At 35.8% G+C, this 24,519-nt stretch overlaps 2 protein-coding genes across 7 annotated transcripts in view; both read right to left on the reverse strand.

Annotated features, from left to right (window-relative positions):
• Positions 1-250: 250 nt before the first annotated feature.
• LOC121411281 (RNA polymerase II degradation factor 1-like) lies at positions 251-10,216 on the reverse strand. Of its 4 annotated transcripts, none has more exons than XM_041603913.1 (8): positions 9,812-10,216; positions 7,619-7,919; positions 6,754-7,284; positions 5,728-5,861; positions 5,249-5,369; positions 4,088-4,293; positions 3,219-3,469; positions 251-1,442 (listed from the first exon to the last, which is right to left on the reverse strand). In XM_041603913.1, exons 2-8 carry the CDS (start codon positions 7,877-7,879, stop codon positions 793-795), a joined length of 2,154 nt encoding a protein of 717 aa, XP_041459847.1. In that variant the 5' UTR covers positions 7,880-7,919; positions 9,812-10,216; the 3' UTR covers positions 251-792. The 4 variants fall into 4 exon arrangements, with proteins under 4 accessions (XP_041459847.1, XP_041459846.1, XP_041459845.1 ...); XM_041603912.1 differs by having other exon boundaries at positions 7,619-7,916; positions 9,805-10,216; XM_041603911.1 differs by lacking the exon at positions 9,812-10,216 and adding an exon at positions 9,523-9,748 and having other exon boundaries at positions 4,088-4,290; positions 7,619-7,916.
• A 3,723-nt stretch (positions 10,217-13,939) lies between these two features.
• The window catches only part of LOC121411282 (aminopeptidase N-like), a 50,890-nt gene continuing 40,310 nt past the window's right edge, over positions 13,940-24,519 (reverse strand). For 2 of the 3 annotated variants that reach the window (XM_041603914.1, XM_041603916.1), the window contains exon 19: positions 20,093-22,986. In XM_041603914.1, the coding sequence (XP_041459848.1) occupies positions 22,828-22,986 (159 nt within the window). In that variant the 3' untranslated portion in view covers positions 20,093-22,827. Of the gene's footprint in view, positions 15,366-16,665; positions 16,748-20,092; positions 22,987-24,519 lie in introns of those variants that run through there. The other variant, XM_041603915.1, reaches the window with a different exon arrangement.

A 24,519-nucleotide genomic window follows, 5' to 3' on the forward strand; every position in this document is an offset into this window, starting at 1 on the left:
CCTTTATTTAACACATGTCACTAGCTCTGTGTGTGATTGTTACTGTCACAACATGTTGCGGTATTCTGCTATATTTGCGAATCATTTCCCATAATTATTCTTATGTTTTATTCTTGGTTTCCCTATTTTCAAGCCTTTGTGGCTTTTTGGGACACCTTTTTTCTTTCATTATCTTTTTAAAAATCTCATTATCTTAATGATTTATGATTATATTTGTATATTGACATTGAAATGTATGATATTTTGTATGTTTTTACATATACCGGTATATATATATATTAAAAGAAATAAATGAGAGTATTTTCACTCTCCCTCAACTCATTAAGTGGTGTGACTATGCTGCTTAACCAATACATGTATGTCATCCTTTAAGTGATGACAAACTGATTTTAAGTATTATCTAATATCATTTCCCTGTAATAGATAAAGAACATGAACATTCATATTTCATATTAGACTTGGAAGGTAACAACTTCATGCAGAGAGACACTCTGGATCTAAATTCACAACCATCTTCATGATTGAATATAGTACAATAAAATTTAAAGATGTAAGAACAATTTCAAAGCAGTCATCGTTTCTATTTGTTGTTGGTAGATGAACAACATTTCGATATCAAGATTGTCACTAATGGCACATTACTTTGGCACATGCATAAACCACAGGTAAATGAAAATCATACAGTCTTATCTCTCGAGCACAAAGTTCCATCTGATTTGCTGCTGATCCGCTGTGTCGAGCCTCAATATCATGGCAAGTTGAGCAGAAGAAGGTCAATGATAATCATACAAGCTAATGTTGCATGACTCTCATAGGCTGTGATGGTGAGCTAACTGCTTGACGTTGTTCAACAACACCATGATGGAAGTGACTACTCTGAGGCATATTTGGTACTAAGGTCACCGGCGGTTGATGGTAGCCTCCAAACGTCTGTGCTAATCTTATCCCCTCATCCATTAACAGGTGCTGCATCATCTGGCGTTGGGCCTTGAATGCCGCCCTCTTTGGCAGACCGGCGTGGACGACATCATCAGGACCTGGATGCTGCTGGTGGGTAGTAGAGATGTGGTTGTACTGATTGCCGGATAGAGTGTTGTTTGGATTGGTGGTAGGGTTGTTGTAGTGTTGCTCCCCACTCCCTTGTTGCTGTTGATGTTGCTGACCAGATCCCCTGGTCTGACTACCCAAGTGACCACCAGAATGACCACTATGCTGATTCTTACCCCTCCTACCTTGTTGGCCAACTGACTGACCACTGCTCATCTGTCTTTGCATGTGTCCACAGGATTCGGTTTGTGCGTCGTTATCATCAGTCCTTGATGCAGAGTTGTAGTGCTGTTGTTGTTGTTGCTGCTGTTGTCTTTGTTGTTGGTTGTTGGTGTTGTCAGTGCTGTGTTGCTCTCCTTGATCAACATGTGGCGAGGAGCACTTTGACCTACGACCTGTCAAACATGGGGTCAGAGACAAAGACCTGTTTTTGCTGTAAATTGACCAGCTCAACAAATGTTATTTTACACCTACACTTTCCTAAATTACATTAACTTTTCAAGGCATTATTTACCAAAGAATTATGTTACAGTCAGGTTTCTGGAATTGAATTAAAACACCAATTATGAATAATATTCACTCAGTCTGCAGGTAATTGGTTTACTTCTTATCCCACATGGGCTGAAGTTCAGCCCCTTTTGGTTTACTACCGATTTGGTATGCTGTTTGGTCCACATTACACTTTTTCTAATACCCACCTAAACTAAGTCCCACTGAGTCTAATGCCCAGTTGATCTAATTTCCACTTTGTCTACATGTAATTGTATTTTAACTGGAAATTTGGACAAAATGGAAAATAGGTTAAAAAGCAATAGAGAAAACTATGTAGAAAATCATAAGACCATGATAAAATTTAACATGGATATCATTTCAGTGGATGTAATTAAATGGCAGTCAACCCCAACAAAAAGTTGATTTGAATAAAAGGAGAAAAAAATCAAACAAGCTTAGTGCTAAAATTTTGATCAAAATTATATGTATATTTTTTGTGTATGGATCACACATTTCACTTTTTGCAGATTATTTGACAATAGGGAGATTCTTAACCAAATCACAGTGGGGGTTACAACAATGGCAATTCAATATGTTCACGGAGGAATCATATTTACTTCCTCCATGTTCGCCCCTATTCTCTCTTACCTTAACTTAAGTCTAAAGCAGTCACATGTCTCTTCCTCATTGAAATGTGCTCATGTCACAGCATTGTTGAAGAAACCCTCTTGTCCCTGATTCTATCCTAAATAACCGGCCGATATAAAATCTCCCTTTGCCCTTCGAAGTCCTTAAAAAGGGTTGCGTTTTCGCATCTTCCAAAATACTTTTATGACTAGAACGTTACGCCAATTGACCAATCGAACTATGAGTATTACTGTTTTGTATTGTCCATTGTAAATGTGTGTGTGAGGTGAGCGATCAAGAACAATGGCTCCTGGTTGGCTTCTGCCACATTTGTAGCGGATTTTCAACATGCGGTCCATGGCTCGCTGCATCTCAAGCTTGTGAGTGTAATATTTCAATACCAAACATTATTCTTTATCAGACCTTAAACACTAATAAAACAGTGGATGGCCTTGACAGAAGGCTACATTACGATAAAAAATGAGTGCACTGGGCACGGTGGGGAAAGTTATGAATTGATGCAGAGGTTTAAGCCATGGTCACGTCTTTTGGATGGTGGCATAAATAGTCTGTTCCCGATATAAATAATGATATCTGACCAATAAAGGTCTGTAAATCTCATGTACACACACACAAGAAAATATTCCATATTTCACATAATACAAAATGGTGAGTGGATTATGTTGTTAGTTCCCTTATTTGCATATATATAGATCAAGATGTGCATATAACTGTTTTGTGAAAATGAGTAATACTTCAAAGTTCAAAAAGTCATACCTTTCTTCTTTTACACCTGACTGTGATGAAATTTATCAGTGTTGATCTTGTTTGATTATTTTTTTTCTTCATTCAAATCAACTTTTTTTTTAGTAGACTTGCCCCTCAAGAGAATAATCTCACTTTTCTGATACAAATTAAACCAGTATTTTTAGGTTTTAGTATTTCAATACCTTCCTTTGTATTAAATGTATGCTATGCTAAAATCATATTTAAAACAAAGAAAGGATTTAAGACCAAATCACAAAGTATTAACATGTATTTTTGAGACTCACCAGGATGTTGTTGTCCTGGTTGTGAGGTCATATGCTGTGGAGGCATCTGTTGCTGTTGTTGTGACTGTTGTTGCTGCTGTGACTGTTGCTGTTGTGTTTGTTGGTGTTGTTGCTGTTGTTGTTGTTGTTGATGCTGAGACTGATGCTGTTGTTGGTCGTCCTGCAAGATGTTGTTTGAACCTTCATGTAAAATATCCTCTTCTTCGTCATCTTCATCCCTTCCTTCAGCTTTTGCTTTAGCAACGTAATACCTGGTGAAGATTAAAAAGAAGATTATAAGATCTTAACCCTTTGAAACCACTCAGCTAGGGCTCAAGCTGGACAGGAAGGACTAATATGCAGAACCTAGCTAAGAACAGCCACATCAACAAACAATAAAATACTTGCTCACTTCCTAATGATATATCATTATCCACTTAGCCTAGTTTTTCAATACCGTAACACATTGGCCAAGTACCTTTTAATACTGTATCTTTGGAATACTTTAAATCCAAACTCATTTTTGACAAAATACACATTTTTTCTAGTCCAAACACTGAATTGTAACAGCAAGTAAATATTCATAAGGTAAAAAAATGTATTCTCTAGTTACTTTTCAAAGTTTTAATTTCCTGATGCTGCAATTTTCTACTTCTTTTAATAGCGCTGACATAATTATGTTGACTATTAGTAGTGAGTAACAAGTAAACTGCATTTTCTAACAAGAAAACTGATTGCTTCTTTGACTGACCAAGTTCATTTCAATTCAATTAATGTGCGGTAAAAAGGCTTTCAGGACTGAAATATATTTTATTACACATGTACCTCCACAACCCCACCATAGTCTTGTGAACTTGTAGTGTGCACTGTATCAAACAAGACAATTTTACCTGTCTGATCGCTTCTGTTTCTTGATCAGGTCTGTCTGCTCCGTCATGTAGGCCAGCTGTTGGGTGGTCAGTTTCTCCAACTCTAACTGTAGATCGTAGACCTTCTGAAGATTGTCCTCTGCTTTGCCGATGGATATCTTGGCCTTCAGGTCGTACTGTTGGGTTTTGATGTTGCTCAACAGCGTTGTGATCTCGTTCAACCTCTCCTTCCAAAGAAACAGAAATTCACTTATCATTCTCTGCTTGTAACTTATTTGAATCTCTTTGGGTATGTTAATGGAATTTAATCTCCAGGAAAAACAAAGCATGGGCTAAACAATTATGTCAAAATTACAAAATTTCAACTTACAACATCACATTTGTAGGACTTTTTTTAGCAATGATAAAAAAGAACATTATAACGGATATTATAAAGGACATGTAAATGGCTATCATACTCTGGACAGCTGAGAACTTTAAGAGAGGTACAGGTGTAAGTGTTGCTAGTAGTGCCCTAATGGTCAGTCCAACTACATGTATGAGATAGCTGATATGACTACAGTCATACTAATGTATGTGTGTCAATACATCTTCCTTTAGCAAACCAATTTCAATCTATTCAGATTCTCAAATTTACTACATACCAGGAAACCTTACACTACAAAAAATAGTTAGAACAAATGATAAAAGGAAGTATTTTACAAATGCAAATAGACTCAATAGTACATGTACTGAATAACTACATGTAAAATATGTTAAAGAAAATAATTATGACCAAAACTCATCTTCATTGTGTGTATGAATAGTCGATGGGAATGAAGAAATAATAGCTAAATGCAACTATAAAGGAACAAGTTCTTATATTTGTCTAAGAGGACAACAATGTGACGCAAAACACAATGGAAGGATATCATAATAAAAAGGGCAATTTACCATGCCACCATGTTATATAAAGATGTAACTAAGGGGTTGTTGCATAAAATCAATTGAAATTGATTGCAAATATCACTTGTAAATATACAATTGGCAGATCCAATTCAAATTCAGCTAATAATTTAAGTTGCAAGTACACATAGCAGACCTGTCATCAGCTGCAATTTGCAATTCCATTATTTACATTGTAAGATTGATAGATTCGATTATAGGGTTTTCTTGCAATGTTCCCTGAGAGCCCTATCTTACCTCTCTCCTGATCTTCATAATCTCTGCATGAACCGTCCGCGGGTTTGGGTTTAGATCCGGATCGTTGTTAATCTTTGCTCTCTTGCTTTTGGATTCGCCCTTGGACTTGCCTTTTGATGATCTAAAAACAGAGATTTATAAGGGATTGAAAAAAGTGTTCAAATAATTTTTTTTTTAAATGAAAAATTAATACAAACATGTTTTCTGATTGTGATTTGTGAGGTTAATTCACAACATGCATTCAGGCTTAGAATTTTCAACATTTAATGCATAGTGAATAATGGCTGAAAGATGCATCATCTTTTCAGAAAATTAAGACAAAAACTTCAAGTTCATGTACACAGTCTACAAATGTTTCCATAGCATTATATACACATGATTTGATGATGAAATTTAGAATTAACTTATAATTTCAAAATAACACTGAAACTCTAAAAAGACAACCACAGGGCAACAAGGGCTGACTTATATGTATTTACCTTGACTGTCCATGTTTATACTGGTAACCACTGTCTCTGACCACTTGTCTGGCTAGAGGAAAGAGTTTCTCTCTCTGTAAGATCAGATGAGGATCAAGATTGCACAGCTGGGAGGCTGCTTCATTGACGGTTACCTGTAAAAATAAACAGTGCATATCATCAGCATTGATCTCGCTTCTGCACCGTACCTCTATATATTTGCATGATATATGCCATGTTTACATAAACATTTACACCTAATACTAGTTAAGTCTTCCCCTCCATCTTCTTGTTCAAAAAGGATGTACTGGTTTGAACAATATGAAGATCAATGATGAAGAATTCCATTATACATGTAGTCACAAGGCACATTGCAGAACATCATGTTTTAAAAGCAACTCAAATCAAAAACAATGTTACATTTGATTTTTTCAAGTTGTACTTATTCTACAATGGAATTACACATTGAAAAGGGAAAGAGATCCAGTTTTAGGCAACAGATGAATGTGAGTGCAGCTGCTTTGAATGCTGAAAGGCAAGTGGGATATAACTTTGCCATGCACGTGGTTCCATTGTCCTTAGAATGAAGGAACATTACTAGGAGTCCGTTGAGAAATTCAATACAGCAAACTTCACTGAATAATAAAAACAGAATAAAATACTGGAGTCTTTGTGGGGTGTTTTCAATTGATGTTTTAGGTCTCTAGGCTGTTTCATAAAAGACATTATTGCACAATTTAAAGAAGTTTGTACACTTGTTGCAGCCTTGTTTTTTGTTATCAATTGATGTAATTTTGTTTCCACTGTTACCTGCATGTACATGTACATCTGTCTGTGACCATAATAAGCCAAAACTTTTTATACTGGTACCAGTAACTTTCCAGTATAAAGTATAATCTTTTGAATGTGACCCTATCCTTGAAGCATAGCCTCAGAGGATTTTCTATTGTTACACGAGGCATTGTCTAACCCACACCCTTTTAATATAAATAATGCCTTGACAAGTTCAGTTCACCAATATCCAAAAACCTCAATTAAGATTCTTACTTCATGTAATGTGAGAGGTTTTTCCAGCTTACGCTTGGAGTCAAATCTGCCATAGATGCTTGACCACTTGCGTATCTCATCCATCCTGCTTGGGTGATCTGGAGACATACTAAGGATGTACTCAACTTCCCTCGTGACCTTCTTGTTAAGAGGCATTGGAGACAGTCCTTCCGAGTGAACAACATTCTCCGCCGAAGCCCGGATGTTCTCGACAATCTCCCTGCTCAGGACCGGGTTGTCCGAGCGAGCGATTGGGGCTGCGTTGAAGACAGCAGGGGAAGGGGATGACAGGTTCCCAATGGGGCGGAAGCTGGGTGGGGTGGTGGTAGATATTTGGTGGGAGGTTCCTGGTGATATGCGACTTGGTGTGGCACTGGTGGTAGACGGATGACCCGGTGAGGATGATGTGGATGCGTTCCCATGCTGCCATCTTCCTGAGGAGTGATGACCATGGGATGGGAGGTTGACAGCTAGAGGGACGTCAATACCAGACATCTGACCTGGATGGGTTGACTGAGATGCTAGCGGTTCCTGAAAATAGAGGACAGGTGATTAAGAAGAATGATTAATACATTCTTGCAACAGGACTCACACCAAAAGACCTGAAATAAAATTTCATTCATTAATCATCTCTTGGATTCTCTCCAATCTAATATTTATTACAAGTATGACTTTCTATGTAAATGTCAACTGAATGTAACTTTTTACAAAATAATAAAAAAGAAATAAACAACAGTGGTGATAAGACAGAAAATAACAAATCTGAAGCTACAGGTACAGTACAGGTACAGTATGCACTTAAATGTATGTACATCAGAGAAAGACAAGAGATCTTTATCAGAAATCATTTACGTTATTACAATACCTGAAAAGCTGCTGGATTTGCAACCCACTCCTGCAGTGCCTTTTGCAGACGTCTAACATGGAGGGGTTTGCTTCCCATCCCGACCAAAGACATGATCTCTAAAAACTCATCCTCTCCTGCCTCACAGAGCTGCTGAACGTCATCTCCACCCTGAAGGATGAAGTTGGCATAGTAAGGGAGGAGATTGGCCCGGTCTAAGACTCGATAGAGCTGGAGTTCACTTAGGGTCTGGGGCATGGACGTGCGTCGACTTTCTGCCATAATATCTGGTTTGTCCTGGTTCCTCTTTATGCTGGCTCTTTAATGAAAATAGAGAATTTATTAACTATGCCATATAAACTATGAAACTGATTTGAGAAATACCTATTAGACCTAACACTTGGCTTGATTTCTCTGGTACATGATACAAACAACCATAACCTATCTCTGGTAATAACTGCTCATGTATGTATTTAGGAAATACATACATATATCATAGTTCCTTTTTTAAAAAAATCATATGACCATTAATATGCCCAATTGCCCAGGGTATAATGCCATTATTTTTCTTAAATTTTCATTGTTCAGTAAATATGTTTTTCACATGTATTCACACTGTTATTCATCTCTCCTTTGTATCTTAAAGGGGTACTCCAGGCTGAAAATAATATGATGTGAAGTTGTGAACAGATAAAAGAATCTGAACACAAAACACTGTCAAATATTATCAAAATTGGACAAGGTGCAGTATAGCAAATTGTGACATTTTGAAGTTTTGCATTATTTTGGTGGAACTGATCTATGTATGTCTTGACTGTTCATTCTTCATTACAATGAACATATAGAGCAAGCTGATGTAATACATATATTTTATTATTTTTATAAAAAAACAATTAAAGTGGGAAATCATATCATTTCAAATCATGTCCTCCAAGAATGAAAAAAAAGGATTAAAAACTTATATGATTGGTAAGCATCTTTCAGACATATGTAAAAATATATGAACACTGAAGGTAATACTTGATCTCATGTAATAACATAATCATCGCAGTGTGCATAACTGTTTTCACAAAATATTGCTAACTTAAAAATTCAATTACTCCAGTATTTTCTTTCTCTGTACATGTATTTAGTTTTATGTTTAACATTTATACCCCTTTTTATTTTACAAATTTTTATCATCCTATATCTAGTTTCACTTTGTCATTGTTATCATTTGACATGCACATGTAAACACATCATATTGTACATTAAAAGTTCTCTGACTGTGTAAACATCACCCTCCCGCTCTCCCACTTCTCCAATCATGCCCTACCCAGCAGACAATTCAATTATGAACATTATGAGGTGGTTATCAACTTTTTGAAGATTTTTGTTAGCTCTTTCAAAAAACATTTTTGTACCTATATGGTCAAGACATACCACCACCCCCCCCCCACTGGCAGATCCCAGGGGGTGGGGGCAGCCCAGCCAGCTTGTGCCCTATTTTGAGAGACAAATGAAAATATGTGATATAAAAATAGCCATTAAAACATAAATGTGTGTCCCCCCCCCCCCCGCCCTTTGAAAGTGAGCACTTTTTTTTCTTTTTTCTTTTTGCTTGTCAAATTTTTGTGTGGACGAAATGTACTTAATTTTTGGTTGAATACCTTTTCTTGGGGGGGAGGGCTTGTAAATTTTGTCCTCTGGAAAATGCGCCCCATCCCCTTTAGAAAATCCTGGATCCTCCCCTGTTTTACCCTACAGTATGTTCTATAAAAGAATTTCAGATTGAGTCTGGGCAGAGTCTGGTCAAATTTAACACATCATGACCCACATCCCCTCCCCCCTCTCAACCACTCCTTTAATATTTTTCAAATTCCTTTTTCTGTCTATAAAAACTATTTCTCTTTAATTCACCTTTAAACATGTAGTTAACAACTTACCTTGAAAACATCATTCTTTTTACACCACCTACATGTACACAATTCCAAGTACCAATACCAATGTATGGGCCTAGCTGGTCCCGCCCCCAATTACCGATCAAGGCACACATGTGACCCCGCCCCCGAATCGACCCCGCACGTGACCCCCAGACCCCGACCCACCATCACCCCGCGCCTTTCTCGCCTCCTCCCTTGCTCTAAGATCAACGCCGTTTTATGTTAGCATTAGCACCGCATTAGGCATTAGCAACGTTGAAAATGTTGTTTCACATTAATACTTACCTTGTAAGTGTCTTGTTCGGTTCCAGTCTGACTGGTTTAGCTCTCACTCAGCTCAGATGATTGTTCGCACACACAGTATTCACATTCTATCATACACCGAGTCCTGTGTACTGCATGCACAAATCGCTTTTTGTATGGCGTACAGTGTGTGACTGTGTGTCGTAGATATTTGGCATACGAAGTGTCACCCCGACACTACCAGAAACCACCTAAAACAACACAGATTATATGATTAGAACAGAACTCAAAATTGCTGGGTCACCTCCAGAATCTCTCCCATGTCAGTTCAAAGCTTCTCTGGTGAAGAAATTAACTTTTTATCACTAAAATCTGTCCAAAAGAGTCCAAGAGGAATGGCGTTTCCCCACCCTCGTATTCCTATCGCAGTATGCGTGGGGTCGTGTGACGTGACGTGAGCGGACGCGCTAGGGTGGTGCAACTTCGTACGTCACCGAAGAACAGTGAGTTGGGATTGGTCAAATGCAGACATGTGATACGGTTTGCCGCCCCCGTGTCCTAGGGGTGCTAGGGGGTACGAAACGGGTGCATCCCCAGGTCAGCACACAACAGGTGCATACTGATGTGTACCCTGTGTGGAAAGAGACTCTCCATGCTAGAAGTAGTACAATACTATTGACCAATCAGAGAAAAGCGAGGGAAAGGGTAAATTCCCGATCAACCAAGAAAGCTCCACTGAGTCTCCTTTACAATTTGTTATGACTTTATCTTTTATCTAGTCTATATGCAAGGATTGGTAAAACTGATAGGCCCATTTTTAGAACATTGAGTTAACTGGTAAGCTACATCAAAAATGGGTACATTTTTTTTTCAGCCGGAGAACACTCTCAAGATAAGAAAACCAACTTAACCCTTTCTTGCACTCTGCCCCTACACACATCCCTTTTCCATCTCCTCTACCGCCCCTCGACCCCCCCCCCCCCTCTCTCTCTCTCGATATTTCCTTCAGTCTGTCTCTCCCTTATTCCACTTCTTCCTCTTCTCGTCACACCAAATTATAGATCATAATCGAACAGATTATAATGAAAAAAAGGGGCACTGGCACTATTTGATTTTTAACACACAGATGAAATTCACCCTCGAATCAAATGCATCTCAATAAAACAGAAAATGAGAGTGACATCGAGGTTTGGCGAAAATCTCCCAAAGGACTATACACTTTATATGTATATATTTTTTATTGGTGAATAAAATCAATCTTAAAACAATCACAATAGTTATTTTACCATGCCCTTTTCTCTGCCACCCCTTCCATATTATTTTTTATATGATTGTGTCCAATTATTGGATCACTGTCTTGTAAATATTGTCAAAGAACTTTTTAATTGAGGTGTGCGATTTAGTTCTTCTCTTTTTTTTGTATCAGGATTTTTACATGGAAGATCAGTGTGCAAGAAGGCTATATCTGACTCCACAAAAATGAAACTTTGGGGGAAGAAAATCAAAAGTCTGCTTGAAATGGGTTTTTTTTTTAGATTTTTGTCAAACCTCCATTTACTTTCTTTTTTTATTTGTTACACATTTTGGTGTTTAAAAATAAATAAATTGCGTCAGAGCAAACTGTGATACTGGAATCGCTTCTGACATGAGTATAATTAAAAATTGACCATGGGCATGGTCACATAGAAAACATACAATTTTCATATTCGACTCAATAGCGGGTAAACTTGAAACATAATTTATACTATCTATCATGAAAATGTATTATGAATAACATTCTCACGTAACATGGTATTTTATCGTTCATCGAATTGATAAAATACTTCATCTTCATGATCTCCACTAGCTTAATATCAGAGTTGAACAACTAAAGTCTAAATTCTATATGTATTTCATAAAACGTAAACAACGGCAAGCATAGGCCTACAAACAAAGTAGATCTTGGTCATTGTTGCATATTGAGATTACTGAAAACATCCCAGGCATAGTAATTCATACCGTAGATACAAGTAAACCTCTCGGATCATATACAATGTGGATAGACATGAAGTGAATGGATGATGAATGAATGAATGTACAACAAAAAAAGTAAGTTCCCCTAAATCAATTGCTGTAACTTTTGAACGTAATTATTTATTTTCAGATATTATATTTCTTAGGTGGTTTTCTACACTCATTAAGCAGCTCCTGGGGAAAAATGAGATTGATCGGTTGAGTCATGCATGAGTAATTAAAGATTGAATTAAAGATGACCATTTTTTAAAGTCACAGAGTCGTTTTTTAGCTTGTGCAAATACAAAGTTGGGCAAAAGTTGTGTTTAGTTGAATTTATGGTGTTATGCTGTTTTACTATCCGTTTAGCTACTCTATACACATAGTTTTGATATTGTATGTTCATGGTTGAGTGAGCACAATGAAAGTAGGGGGGGGGCTTTAGCCCCCCCCCCCCCCCCACTTTTTCTTCAAAAAGCATGTACATGTACATAAATGTAAAAATTACCATACTATTGTGATTTTTGTTTGCATGGTCAGCCCCCCCCCCTTTTTGAAAACCGTTCCGCGGCCCCTGTATTGTGACGTATCATCATAGGGGTTTATGGAAGTATCCTCTACAACTTGTTAGATCTTATCAAAATTTGAAAATGTTGGTGGCTTCCCCGAATATAGGTCCCTCCCCCATTTTAAAATTCTGGATCCACCACTGATTTGTCCATAAATTAAGCTGATCATGAGAAATTGATAGGAAAAGAATACATGTATGCAGTATAAAGAGTATTCATTCCTAAGTTTTCGAATGTGCTCGCTCAACCAGTAAAATGTTTAAAGTTCGCTCAACCAGTAAAATGTTTAAAGTTCGGAAAGTGTGTGGTGATAGAAATGATGGATGATAAAAACAACAGCAATTAAAGTCACATTTGAAACCGAATTTGCCCCCAATATTCACTTTATTACCCATTACAATGAGTCTGTGACATTGAAAATACAAATTTTCCCACTTTGATACGTGCTCACTCATCCATAAATGAGCAAATCGATTTCATTTTTGCACAGAATTCTGTCCATAGGTTGATAAACATTACTGCCAAATGACTTTGCTAAAGACAGCCTTGAAAAAAAGTTCCACCATACTGACTAAGGGGTTACTTATTCTTAAACATATGCGCCCAATGTACTTTAGTCTATGAGAGAGAAAGTCAAAATTTTAACAAATATAAAAAGAGTGTTTGTTTCATGGACGGTTTTTGTTACTTCTGCCAACAGTTATTTCATGAAACTTCGCACATGGCTTCAGAGTACTATCCAAAAGGCGCGCACACCGAAATAACCATTCGATACGGCAAAGAATGAGGCCAAGGCCTTGAACTTTCTTCTCATTTGCATATTTTTCGAACATTGTGTGCTCACTGATGCATTAAACATCGGGATTTTCATAAAAATCAAATCAAATGATCTATGCAAGGTTTGTGACAGCTATCCATAGTTACAAATTGCATTTTTTCCAATAACGTAAAAAAGAGCTAATCACATTCCACATGTTCATTCAAGCTGCGTGAATGTTTAATCAAACGCCTTTGAATCATTCAAGCATGTTAATTGGTCATGAACATTACGAAAAGTTGAGAAAAGATCATTTTCAGTTACCAAAATGAAACAATGCTTGCCTACGATATTTGAAAATCGTATTTTTTGTTTTCAATAAATGTTCATTGATCCGTGAAACGATGAATACTGTTGAAGATGCTCTTCTAAAAAATAAGTGTCATCATATTCTATCATTTTTATTGATAGAAATGGGCAAATTATCCAATAATTATAGCAATTTTGGACTTGTGGTTATTCAACCGTGAAATTTAGGCAAAAAAAATTTCTATCGTCTTTTAGAAAGTACCATTTACAAGCCTTCTGACTATTTTTCATGATGAGAATGTGGAATTACTTCCGATAAAATGGAATCAAAGTAATGATATTTGGCTTGTGACATTTTTGCTCACTGAAGCATGACGTAAAATACGTCCATAACATTTAACCAGAGGGTAGCTTATGCATGCTCATGTAAAAATATATCAAAAACTCGCATTGGTTCGTAAATTATTGATGTTTGTTTAAGGGGGACTTACTTTTTTTGTGTATAGAAAGAAATGTAGGACAACATTAAAAACGGATTAAAAATGCAACATAGGTTTTCAAAATTTTAATACAGGATTTCAGTTCATATTTCTAACTACGCCCTATTAAGTATAATTTCAGTCTACAGTTTGCATATAGCTGTGTTGGACGATGCAACTGAAATTTTCATAAATACATGATAAAAGTACACATCTTGAGAGGATCCTGCGCAGTTAAAGAAAATTAGTACATTGTTTAAGCCTGTCACTCTAACAACAAGTTCTTTAAACTTAATTGTTGAAACTGTTTAACAGTCGTTTACTAAAGATTAAACAATACTTGTTAGTGTGACGGGCTTAAACAACGTGCTTGAAATGTAATGTGGGAACGATCCTTTTTACAGAGGGTGCTGATGTAAAGTTGACTAGTAAAAAAAAGGGGGCTTGGCTATAAAAGAAGGTCAATTTGATTCCGAGAAATTCGACAAGCCACAAAAACGAGGGGGGTTCACTATTATTTTACAATTTGGTACACCTACAAGATTTCCATGGGGTGCTGCTTATGAGAAATTATACACAATAATATACACGCAGCACCCCGGCGAAAATATTGGGGGTACTTCAGCACCCCCGCTTCCAAGGGCCTTGCATCTTCAATACAATAAAATGTATCATATTACTTTTTTTTTTACAGATTTCACTTTGTCAGGATGCAAAATATACTTTTCAAGACGGTCGTTTAGAGTTCACTCATGTCATCTTGCTGTGACGTCAGAGCAACACCAACATACATTCTCTACCCCCCCCCCCCCCCCCCGTCTGGCAAACCAATACTCAACCTTATTCATATCATATAAAGTAGACTATTTGCTCTCTACGTTGTTAAAAAAATCGAAAATAAATTTATTCTGTGTAATTCATATCCAGGGGGATCGCCCCTCCCTCTTACCGAAGTTATGCATCAACAATTTCACATATTTTTAAAGATATATGTACTTTTTAAGGAAGAACATGACAATTATTGTTTGCTCCCAGGTTTTATCAAATTCATTGTCGAAAATTTTGAAGTAATCATCACATTTGTTTTGATCATCATCATGATCGCTTTTTAGAGTTTGGAATCAGTAATTATTTCTCGTACTTTTTTGCTTTTAACTATTTTTTTACAGTAGTAAAGTTGACATGAACTCTAACCTTTGGGAAGTTTCTGACTTTGCTGAAATACGTTTTCTTTTCAGAAAGACAAGTTTAAGAGTTTGTGCCTCAATTAAACCTTGTCTTCAAAACACAAGGTACGGGGATCAAACTTCTCCCATTTTCACCATTGACAAAAGAAGATTTATTATATTCTTATTCCCCTGGTTGGCTCCGTAACCATTGTTCAACTATAGCAGCGTTGTTATCCATCCACCAGATATTAGCTTGAATCAAATCTTCAGCTTGTTCCATTGTCCTTGTAGAACTTCCAAAGTCCCGTCCTACCTTGAAATCTCGTACCTGTATTTTTTTACATGGATATATAGATTAATGTATATTTAATGTCAGTAAATATCATCGATAATCAACCAGTCAGATGAGCTCAATAAAATTCACGGTGAGAATATCAATAGTCAATAATTAGGCGGAAATTCTGTAGAGAATATCCTTCACCAAAAATCATTTCCCCACCCAACAGATACTTCTTAATTAATGTCGTGTTTATGATCACACTCACCTTCTTTCTCTACCATCCATCTCCCTTCCTCTTTCTCTCTCTCTCTCCATTTAATGTGTCCATCTCTTTATCACTCTGTCTCAGCCTGTCTGTGTCTGTCTGTCTCTATCTATCTGTCTATCTATCTATCTATTCATTCATTCATTTATTCATTTATTTTATAATTTATTTATTCATGTATTAATTCATTTATCGATCAAACTTTGAATGAATACATAATAGCCCATAAAACAACTTAAAATACCTCTTTTGAGGATAGGATGGATTGGGGTGAAAACCCTTCTTGAAACACAAAACAATGACATCATTATGCTTTAAACTCGATCATGAATATGATAACAATTTTTTTAATGAAAATAACAGTAAAACATATTAAAAATTCAACTCATTTTAATATGAACTGATGTCAGAATTCGCCACTGGTTCGAGTCAAATATTTGACAATGGGACATTGAAAAAAAATTCGGGTGTGCTTTAAAGGTCAAGTCCATCTCAGAAAAATGTTGATTTGAATGAATAGAGAAAAATCAGACAAGAACAATGTTGAAAATTTCATCAAAATCGGATGTAAAATAAGAAAGTTATGACATTTCAAAGTTTCACTTATTTGAACAAAATAGTTATATGAACGAGCCAGTTACATCTAAATGAGAGAGTCGAAGATGTCACTCACTCACTATTTCTTTTGTTTTTTATTGTTTGAATAATACAATATTTCAATTTTTACGAATTTGACGATTAGGACATCCTTGCCTGAAGCACAAAATGTTAAAATAATGGAATTCCACATGTTCAGGGAGGAATGAAACTTCATTTCACATGACAATGACGAGAAAATAAAAATATTTCATATAATAAAATACAAAAGGAATAGTGAGTGAGTGATGTCATCAATTCCTCATTTCCATACCGACCGAGATGTGCATAACTGTTTTGTGAAATGAAGCGAAATTTTAAAATGCCATAACTTTCTTATTTTACATCCGATTTTTATGAAATTTTCAGTGTTATGCTTGTTGAATTTTTCTCTTTTTATTCAAATCAAGTTTTTGTTGGGGTGGACTTGTCCTTTAATGTTATTACCATCTGAAGTTCACCAGGAGTGTTCATGTACTTGGTGACTGCCTGGATTATTAAACGCATGACGAAGAAACTATTTCCATAGCTGCAGAAAAATGGCGGGGAAAAACAAAACAAAAGAAAAGCAAGATTACCATCCCATGAAGTCTCTAGACATAATAGCTTTTGTGACAGGCCTTTATAATTTCTATACCTTAGGCCAAGCCTGGACGCAAACGATGAAGCCAACCGACTTTTTGTCGGATATCCTGAACCATCCTACACAAATTACCCTACTTGAAAATCATCACAATGGGGGTAACCACACACAAAAATTGTCTGAGATGATAAGTTACGTATGGCAATGAGCGACATGGGCGGCGATCGCTCCCGGGAAAGGGGGGGGGGGATCGAATATCAAAGCTTGTACTGCAGCTTAGTATGGTAGAGCCTCGTCTCGCCTCCGGTATTGTATAGAGGAACAAGAAAATCTTTACAAGCCATCCTGGGTCACTTCTGATCATCCACTTTTTTTAGTAACGTGTCTAAATACATCGAGATTTGGAAGGATAAGTACCAGTTGCGTAGCTACGGGGGGGGCCTGGGGGCACGTCCCCCCCCCCCCCTGAGATCTGGTGTGTCCCCCCTGAAAAAATTGGCAGAGCAAAGAAAAAAGGGGGAGAAAGAAGAAAATGAAAAGAAGAAGAGAGACAGAAGGAAAAAACTAAGAGGAAAATAAAAGGAGGAAGACGAGTGAATGAAATAATGTGAGGGGAAGCAAAAAAAAAATCTTTCACATTACTATATACAATATTTGCTTGCGCTTCGCGCCAGAATTGCCTGTTGATGAGATTCATATCTTGCTGGATAGGCTGATATGGAACAAGTTTTGAAGTCATTGTACAATACATATTTTACCTCGAACATCGAGCTTTAATTGTTTTTTTTTCAATTAAAATTTAAGTGCTCTGTAAACTGCCCGTTTTATGGTCTACATATTAGCATTTTAAGCTCAGGCTGCCTGGTCATTTGATTTGCCAAGTCCCTATTGTCTACGTGTATTCCATAATGTTCCATTAAACAAATGTATTCAGAATGCTCAGATTCTAGGTCTAAATCTAAAACATGCGCAATAGCCTGCATGTTCTTTATTTAAAGTGTACTTAAATTATCCAGTTTCACATCAGAATATCGATTGTCTGCTCACGCTTCACGGTTGCATTATTAATGATACCCAATTAATTATATCCTATTTATGATTTACAAAATATGAATATGAGTGTCCCGCTTTTAGGTCTAAAATGTCAATTTTCTTCCTCTCGCTCGCACCAATTGTTAAGTTACACATCTATCCCATTTATTTATACAAAAATTGCTTAGTAAGACCATTTTTTAGGTCGGAATGTCAAAAAAATTGCTCGCGCTTCGCGCTCGCATTATTGAAATATATCTCGTCCTCGTGGGTAACTGTAAGTAGTTCATAACATGTCCCTTTTCGATAATGCTAGAACAGTTAATAAAAATTTCTGCTCGCGCTTGGCGTTCGCAGAAACCATCTAGTTACATACGAATCTTGTTAAAGATCACACATAACATTGCCCAGAATATTGAATTTTAAGGACAAAATACATGAAAGTAAAAAAGAATTAAAAAATCGCTCGCGCTTCGCGCTCGCACTTTTTATAAGGCTTATGAGATTATTTCATGTTTATGTTGTTTTATAGGAATAAAACTAAGAAGTGACTTAAGTGGGAAATATAGGTGAAGATAATTTCGGGCCCCGTCCCCTATTAGCGATAGTCGATCCACCCTTGTGACACATACACACACATCGGACAAAATGGTGCCCCCCCTGAAAAAGCAAGGACCCCCCCAGTGCCCCCCCCCCGGAAACAAAATCCTAGCTACGCCACTGGAAAGTACCTTTCTCAAATCTATATACGATGAGTATTTTTGCAAGTGGCAGCAGGGACGTTGCAGCCGGGGGTATGGGGCACCCTTTTTAAAATTCGTGTATTTTCGTCCCTGAAGTTGACCATGTTTATTAGTTTTGTATTTCAATGTTTCCTTCTTGTATTATTAGTTTTTCGGGGTGTTAAAAAAGATACCTCTCCTTCCTTTTCCGTGATGCCATGTACACGCCCCCCCCCCCCACCTTAATCATACTGCGAAAATTTCCAACCAAAATATTTTTTAAAAACATTTCTTAACCAGACACTCCTTCATGCTTCTGAGTGTTGAATGCAACACTACAATGTTCGGTGATCCAAGAGAAACAAACTTCATTGAATGTAATATTTTATCACCTGAATACACGCTTAAATTTGTAACTTGTAACACTTTAAGTATGTTCATTTTCTGATCGGGTTCACAAACTAAGGACCACTGTATTCACACCGACATTCACTAAACTTCTGAGTGTAAATGTATAGTTGATCCTACACTCTAAAAACATTGAGTAAAATTTTACCCAAATTGGGTAGAAATGGAACATGCATGTTTGCTGGGTACTTTTTTAACCCAAATTGGGCTATTTCAACGCAACATTGCGTAAAATTTACAATATATTGGGTATCTTTTTACCCAACCAACATGCATGTTCCCATTTTACCCAATATTGGGTAAACCTTTTTAGAGTGTATATGGGTCATAAATGAACAAACATTAGCCTACCAAGTTTGATGTCTCAAGAGTCATCTTTGAAATATCGTAATTTCTGTAGTTGTTTACCGCTCAAGTCTAGACCTATACACCTATATTCTCTCCCTTTAAAGTACATTTTGCAATGTTCGATAAACACGATATTCTTCGGAAAATTCCCAAAATTGTTTTCATGGCTAAATCCTTCAAAATTATTGGGGAAATGTTAACGAATAGGGCTATCAATTGTTGTGTAAATCAATGAACTTTTAAACTGACCACATAATGAAATAAATGAGACGAAATTATCAGATTTACTCGAATATTGATTTTTAAAAAAGTCTTACATGATCTTTGAAAAATGACAATCTATCACTCAATGCTTACTCATTCATGATAAATTGTTCATGCTTGTCAAAATTATTATCGGCGATATGATTTTTTGGGGGGCCCAACTTGAACCTATTTTTTCATAAGAAATTACCAAAAGTACGTGGACCATTTTTTTCAATACCCATGCCCTTGCGCCCCCCCCCCCCCTCCCCCCCGAAGTCCTAGTTTCACCCCTTAGGTGTGTCAATTATTCTATGTGTACATGTTGGGGTCAACTTGCTTAAGACACTTTGACTCAATCAATCAAATATGTGTTTTCACCAATCCCAAAATAATCTTTCCATAAATATTTAATCTTCGTAAATAATTCTTGTTTACAGTAAGGTTACATGACGCTTTATCATTAATCATTCTTCCACTCAAACGAAATAAAAATGTAATTTTCTCTTTGTCTTTCTTTTCTGATTATCCAACTTAGTATATTTTATTCAATAAAAATCAACATAGTTCATAACACAATCATTATAAATACATCACTTGATACCTCGTAATAATGATCAATTCAAATATCTTCATACAAATTCAAAAATGTGCACATTTTACTGAAAAAAAAATCAATGGTGATAGCGACTTTCTTTGAATTTATCTATATATATATAGTTGATTTGAAAATACACAAGGTAGTTGAATGACAATGGCAATCAAATACATTCAAATCTTTCGGAATATACAAGTACTAAACATTATGTATATTGCGTTTGAAACGTCAGCTATTCTATACTATTTCTAAAAGACTGAGTGTAAGAAATCTCTGAGATAACAATAACATTTAGGAACATCCGGTAATCAATAAAATTTCTAAGTAATCAGTGATTTGAAGTGCATTTTTAATGCAAGTTTGTATTCGACTAGTAGACTGCATGAAATGAACATGGTGGTATATAGACTTATACCATTTCCAAAATAAACTCGTACTTTCACATGAACATGTAAGCCTAATTGTATTGATGACGAAAAATATTCCAAAATGATCTTTGAAGGTGATAGTATCAGAAAAGGGGAGATGGCGGTAAAAGAAGAAGTGTCTTTTGTTGAAATGACATCACAAACAATGTCTTGATGTAAATAAGCGAATAACGTATATGCCTCTTTTTGGGGTCGACCAAACAAAATGAAATATTAATAGAGCGCGGCATCATCATGTGTCATTTTTCATGAATAACCATCATTTTAGTATCTCAAAACAGTAAGCATCGTATACAGTTCAATCACTTCAATAAAATATTGGTTCTAAATATGAAATCGATGACAACTCCTAGCTAATACACGCCCAGCGTGGACATGGACAAGAAATTTCTCGAGTTATATACATATATTTGTAAATGAAAAACGTACATTATGTCTGGTAAAAAAACATAAATTTATTTACAGACAATTACTAAGTATTTAATAATTTCTAGTCAAGTGCACGCTTAACGATGTAACTACGACCCGATTTCTTTTTCCATAATATCATCAGCAGACATGAACAGTCAAATATGAACCATTTCGATGACCAGAAATTGAATAATGTATTAGATTTGTTTCTGAGGGAATTCAGCATCGTAATTGGATTTAAAAATTCTAATCGCTTCACGAAATCTTCCTATAAACAGTGATGAACTTGTCTTCGATTTTTATTTGATTTTGATTTTGTTCTGGTTGATTATATTGGAAGATCTAATTACACTGAGATCGGTTATCATTCTTAAAATAATAAATTGTGTAACGGATATAAATTCATATCCTGACGTCTTATACAATGACCCATTTCTTCTCTAAGACTCGGACTTTAAGAGTTGCCTTGATCGTAGTTAACAGCGGCTTTCAAAGACGATTGAAAAACCAAAGCACAATTCCTTTATTGAGTATCATGAAAACAACTCACTGGCATTGTTTCGTCTTGATTTTGACAGTTTTTGCTTTGGTTGTATTTGGTTTAGATTTATATCAGAAATTATAGTTTGTATTACTTATACCAAGATCACAAACATTTTTTTCTATACAATTAAATTCTATTATGATAAAGATGAAAATACAATTCTCTCGCATAATATATCCATTATGTACACACAAGTCTGTAGCGCCAATAGACGAGGTTATATCTTATTCAAATTCCCTTTGTCATTACAACAAAGGCTCTTTTTCGTATCAGAAATATTGAATATGCATGCCACAAAGAATACATGATATCTTCAATGGATATCAATAACATTATCACTCATTTAGTTTTTTTCCAAAATGATTCTGTTATATAAACTACTTATGTATTACAATCAAACACATGTGAAAATACATTCCTGAAATGTATGTCTTTATTATTTCTAACTAGATGAAAAAACATACTACTAATAAAAAATAAACAGCAAAAGCACTTTGGCCCATGAAAATATTGGGAAAAATAGGAACGTGAATCATAAAAGAAAAGAAGACAAAGTATAAGAAAAAAAACACCAGTGGTCTCAGACAAACTACGAGTTCAAGTAATTTGATATACAATCTGAATATTTCACAATATTTTGTTACATTCTGACACAGAACACTAAATTAAGACATTGACGACCAACAAAAAGACTCTTATTTCTTATTCGCGAAATACTGGTACGGTTTCGCAAACATGTAGCATTTGTTTTGGTGTTGTTGTTTGTTGTGAAAAAGGAAACAAAATATCTAAAAATACAGCGTTCGCTTTCTTTTCTTCAAAATATGGATGCTAAGGGTGGTAACTCGGTAAAATTGAGGAATTTAGAATAAAATTGTTATGAATACAAACGTTTAGAAATTGCTACAGTGTTAAAAGGAAAAAAACAAATATATTAATTGGTGTGGAGACATGTTATGCAGAAGTGGGTTCACCAATCCTAAAAAAGAAACCGCACAGATCTTTATAATCCACTTTAAAAACAACTAACTTTATGAATTTTCGTCTTTCATTGGGAGAAAAGGGGTGTATCGGATTGCTTAATATCCATGTATTTAGAGAGGGGAAATGTCTCTGACATATCTGAGCTTGACAAATCCTCCGATAAAACTCCTCTAGACATTACAACGGGCGATAGAACTGGAGATGATAATTCTGACGATGATGATATCATATCAGTGGTAGTCATGATGGTATACCGGGGGTTGACGCCCTCATCGATCGGGGAATGGTAATTTGGGCGTGGTCTGCCTTTACATTCCAATCATGGGTGCGGCTCCCTCGAACCAATTTGCTACATCCATAGCATTATTATTCATCCAAGCGATATTTGCTTCTGTCTTCTCAATAGCCTGTTCATATGTCCTTGCTGCAGATCCGAAATCCTTACCGTCTGCGGCGAAATCCCTCAGCTATATAGGATTAAACATAAAATCAAATCCTGTTAATTCGGAAAAAGAGTTCATTTATCTTGTATGGTTTGCTTTCGAATTATCATTTTTCTTTCCAAACTTTCGCAATAGTAATGCAATAACCTACAATAAGTACAATGTAAAAAAAAAAACAGGGATAAGATATTGTCGCCAAACAATAAAAAGCGGCATTTTGTTTTCGGTCGAGACCACCAACAATATTTTAATGTTAGAATAATTAAAATAAGCTTCAATAATCACCAAACAAGAATGGGATGGCGTTCTTGACATGGATAACGCAAGGGTTTTTAATTCTTGCATGCACATCTTCTATCGAACGAAGTAAACGAGAGTAATCACATGCTATCAAAAATATCCTGGCTCGTTCAAACGAATATGTATGGTCTACGTACAGTTATACAAGTAAATTCGAGAATAAGGAGTACACGCAAACTGCCGTAATTCCTAGGAATTTATGCAAACATTCACTGAATATTTTTTTTGTATACAATAAAAACGTGAAATGTATGAATCCATTCAGATGGTAGTGCATAATACAGGTGTTTTTTAAGCTTATATTCTCGCAGGTAATTTGAATTTGGTTCTTTGGATGATTTTGTTGACTGTGTTGGAAAACAACTGACAGAATTTATTAATCTGAATAATAATCTTAAAATAGATGATAATGAAACACATTGTGGTATATTTTGTTGTGAACGGCTATGTAAAGTGTATATTATGAATATTTAGACTTACAAAATAGCTGTTGATACAATGACAGCATTATTGCTCAGTGAATCAAGCGTAATTTTCAAGATGATGAAAGAATTAGAAAGAATTGGGCTTAGAATGAATGAGGATGGGCTGGGGCAATGTCAAAACTATTGCTTTTGTAGTTTTTGTATCATTCATATTTCTTTAAATTTGGGATATACAATTAAAAAAATAAACGAAAGAAATCATTCCATGATCAATTTTTAGATAAAGCGCATGGTGGTTAATAGCATTTTAAGGGGGCCATTTAAATCTGAAAATTTATTCTATAAAAAAATCATCACAATTTCAGAGGGATGAAAGATGCATTCGTAATAGTATGCCCCATCACCGTAAATAAGAAGCTGTGTGAAATGCAACACTTTAACATAAGAATATCGCACATGGAAGTGAACTTATACGCTAATTACATTTTAATAACCCTGACGGGAATAGAATATAAGCGTGCTAACTGAATTCATATAAAACAATGATTGAATACATCCCGTCAAATTAAGGGAATTTATTTAGGCTATAGAGCAAAAACAGTTTTAAAATCAAAATCGAGGGGATTTTCTTTAAATCACAAAATGCATCAAGACCTATAAAATATACTAATACTATATCAAGATATTACTACAACAATTCTTTCCAAATTACAATCCACAAAAATATGTTTGAAAAACACACAAAATGCAATGCAGTAACCATTTTTCAATTACAAGACAATTACAAGACTACGTGGCATGCTACTATAAATAAATGCAGGAGGACATAATA

The sequence above is a fragment of the Lytechinus variegatus genome, chromosome 3, assembly GCF_018143015.1.
Source record: "Lytechinus variegatus isolate NC3 chromosome 3, Lvar_3.0, whole genome shotgun sequence".
NCBI classification, from domain to species: domain Eukaryota; kingdom Metazoa; phylum Echinodermata; class Echinoidea; order Temnopleuroida; family Toxopneustidae; genus Lytechinus; species Lytechinus variegatus.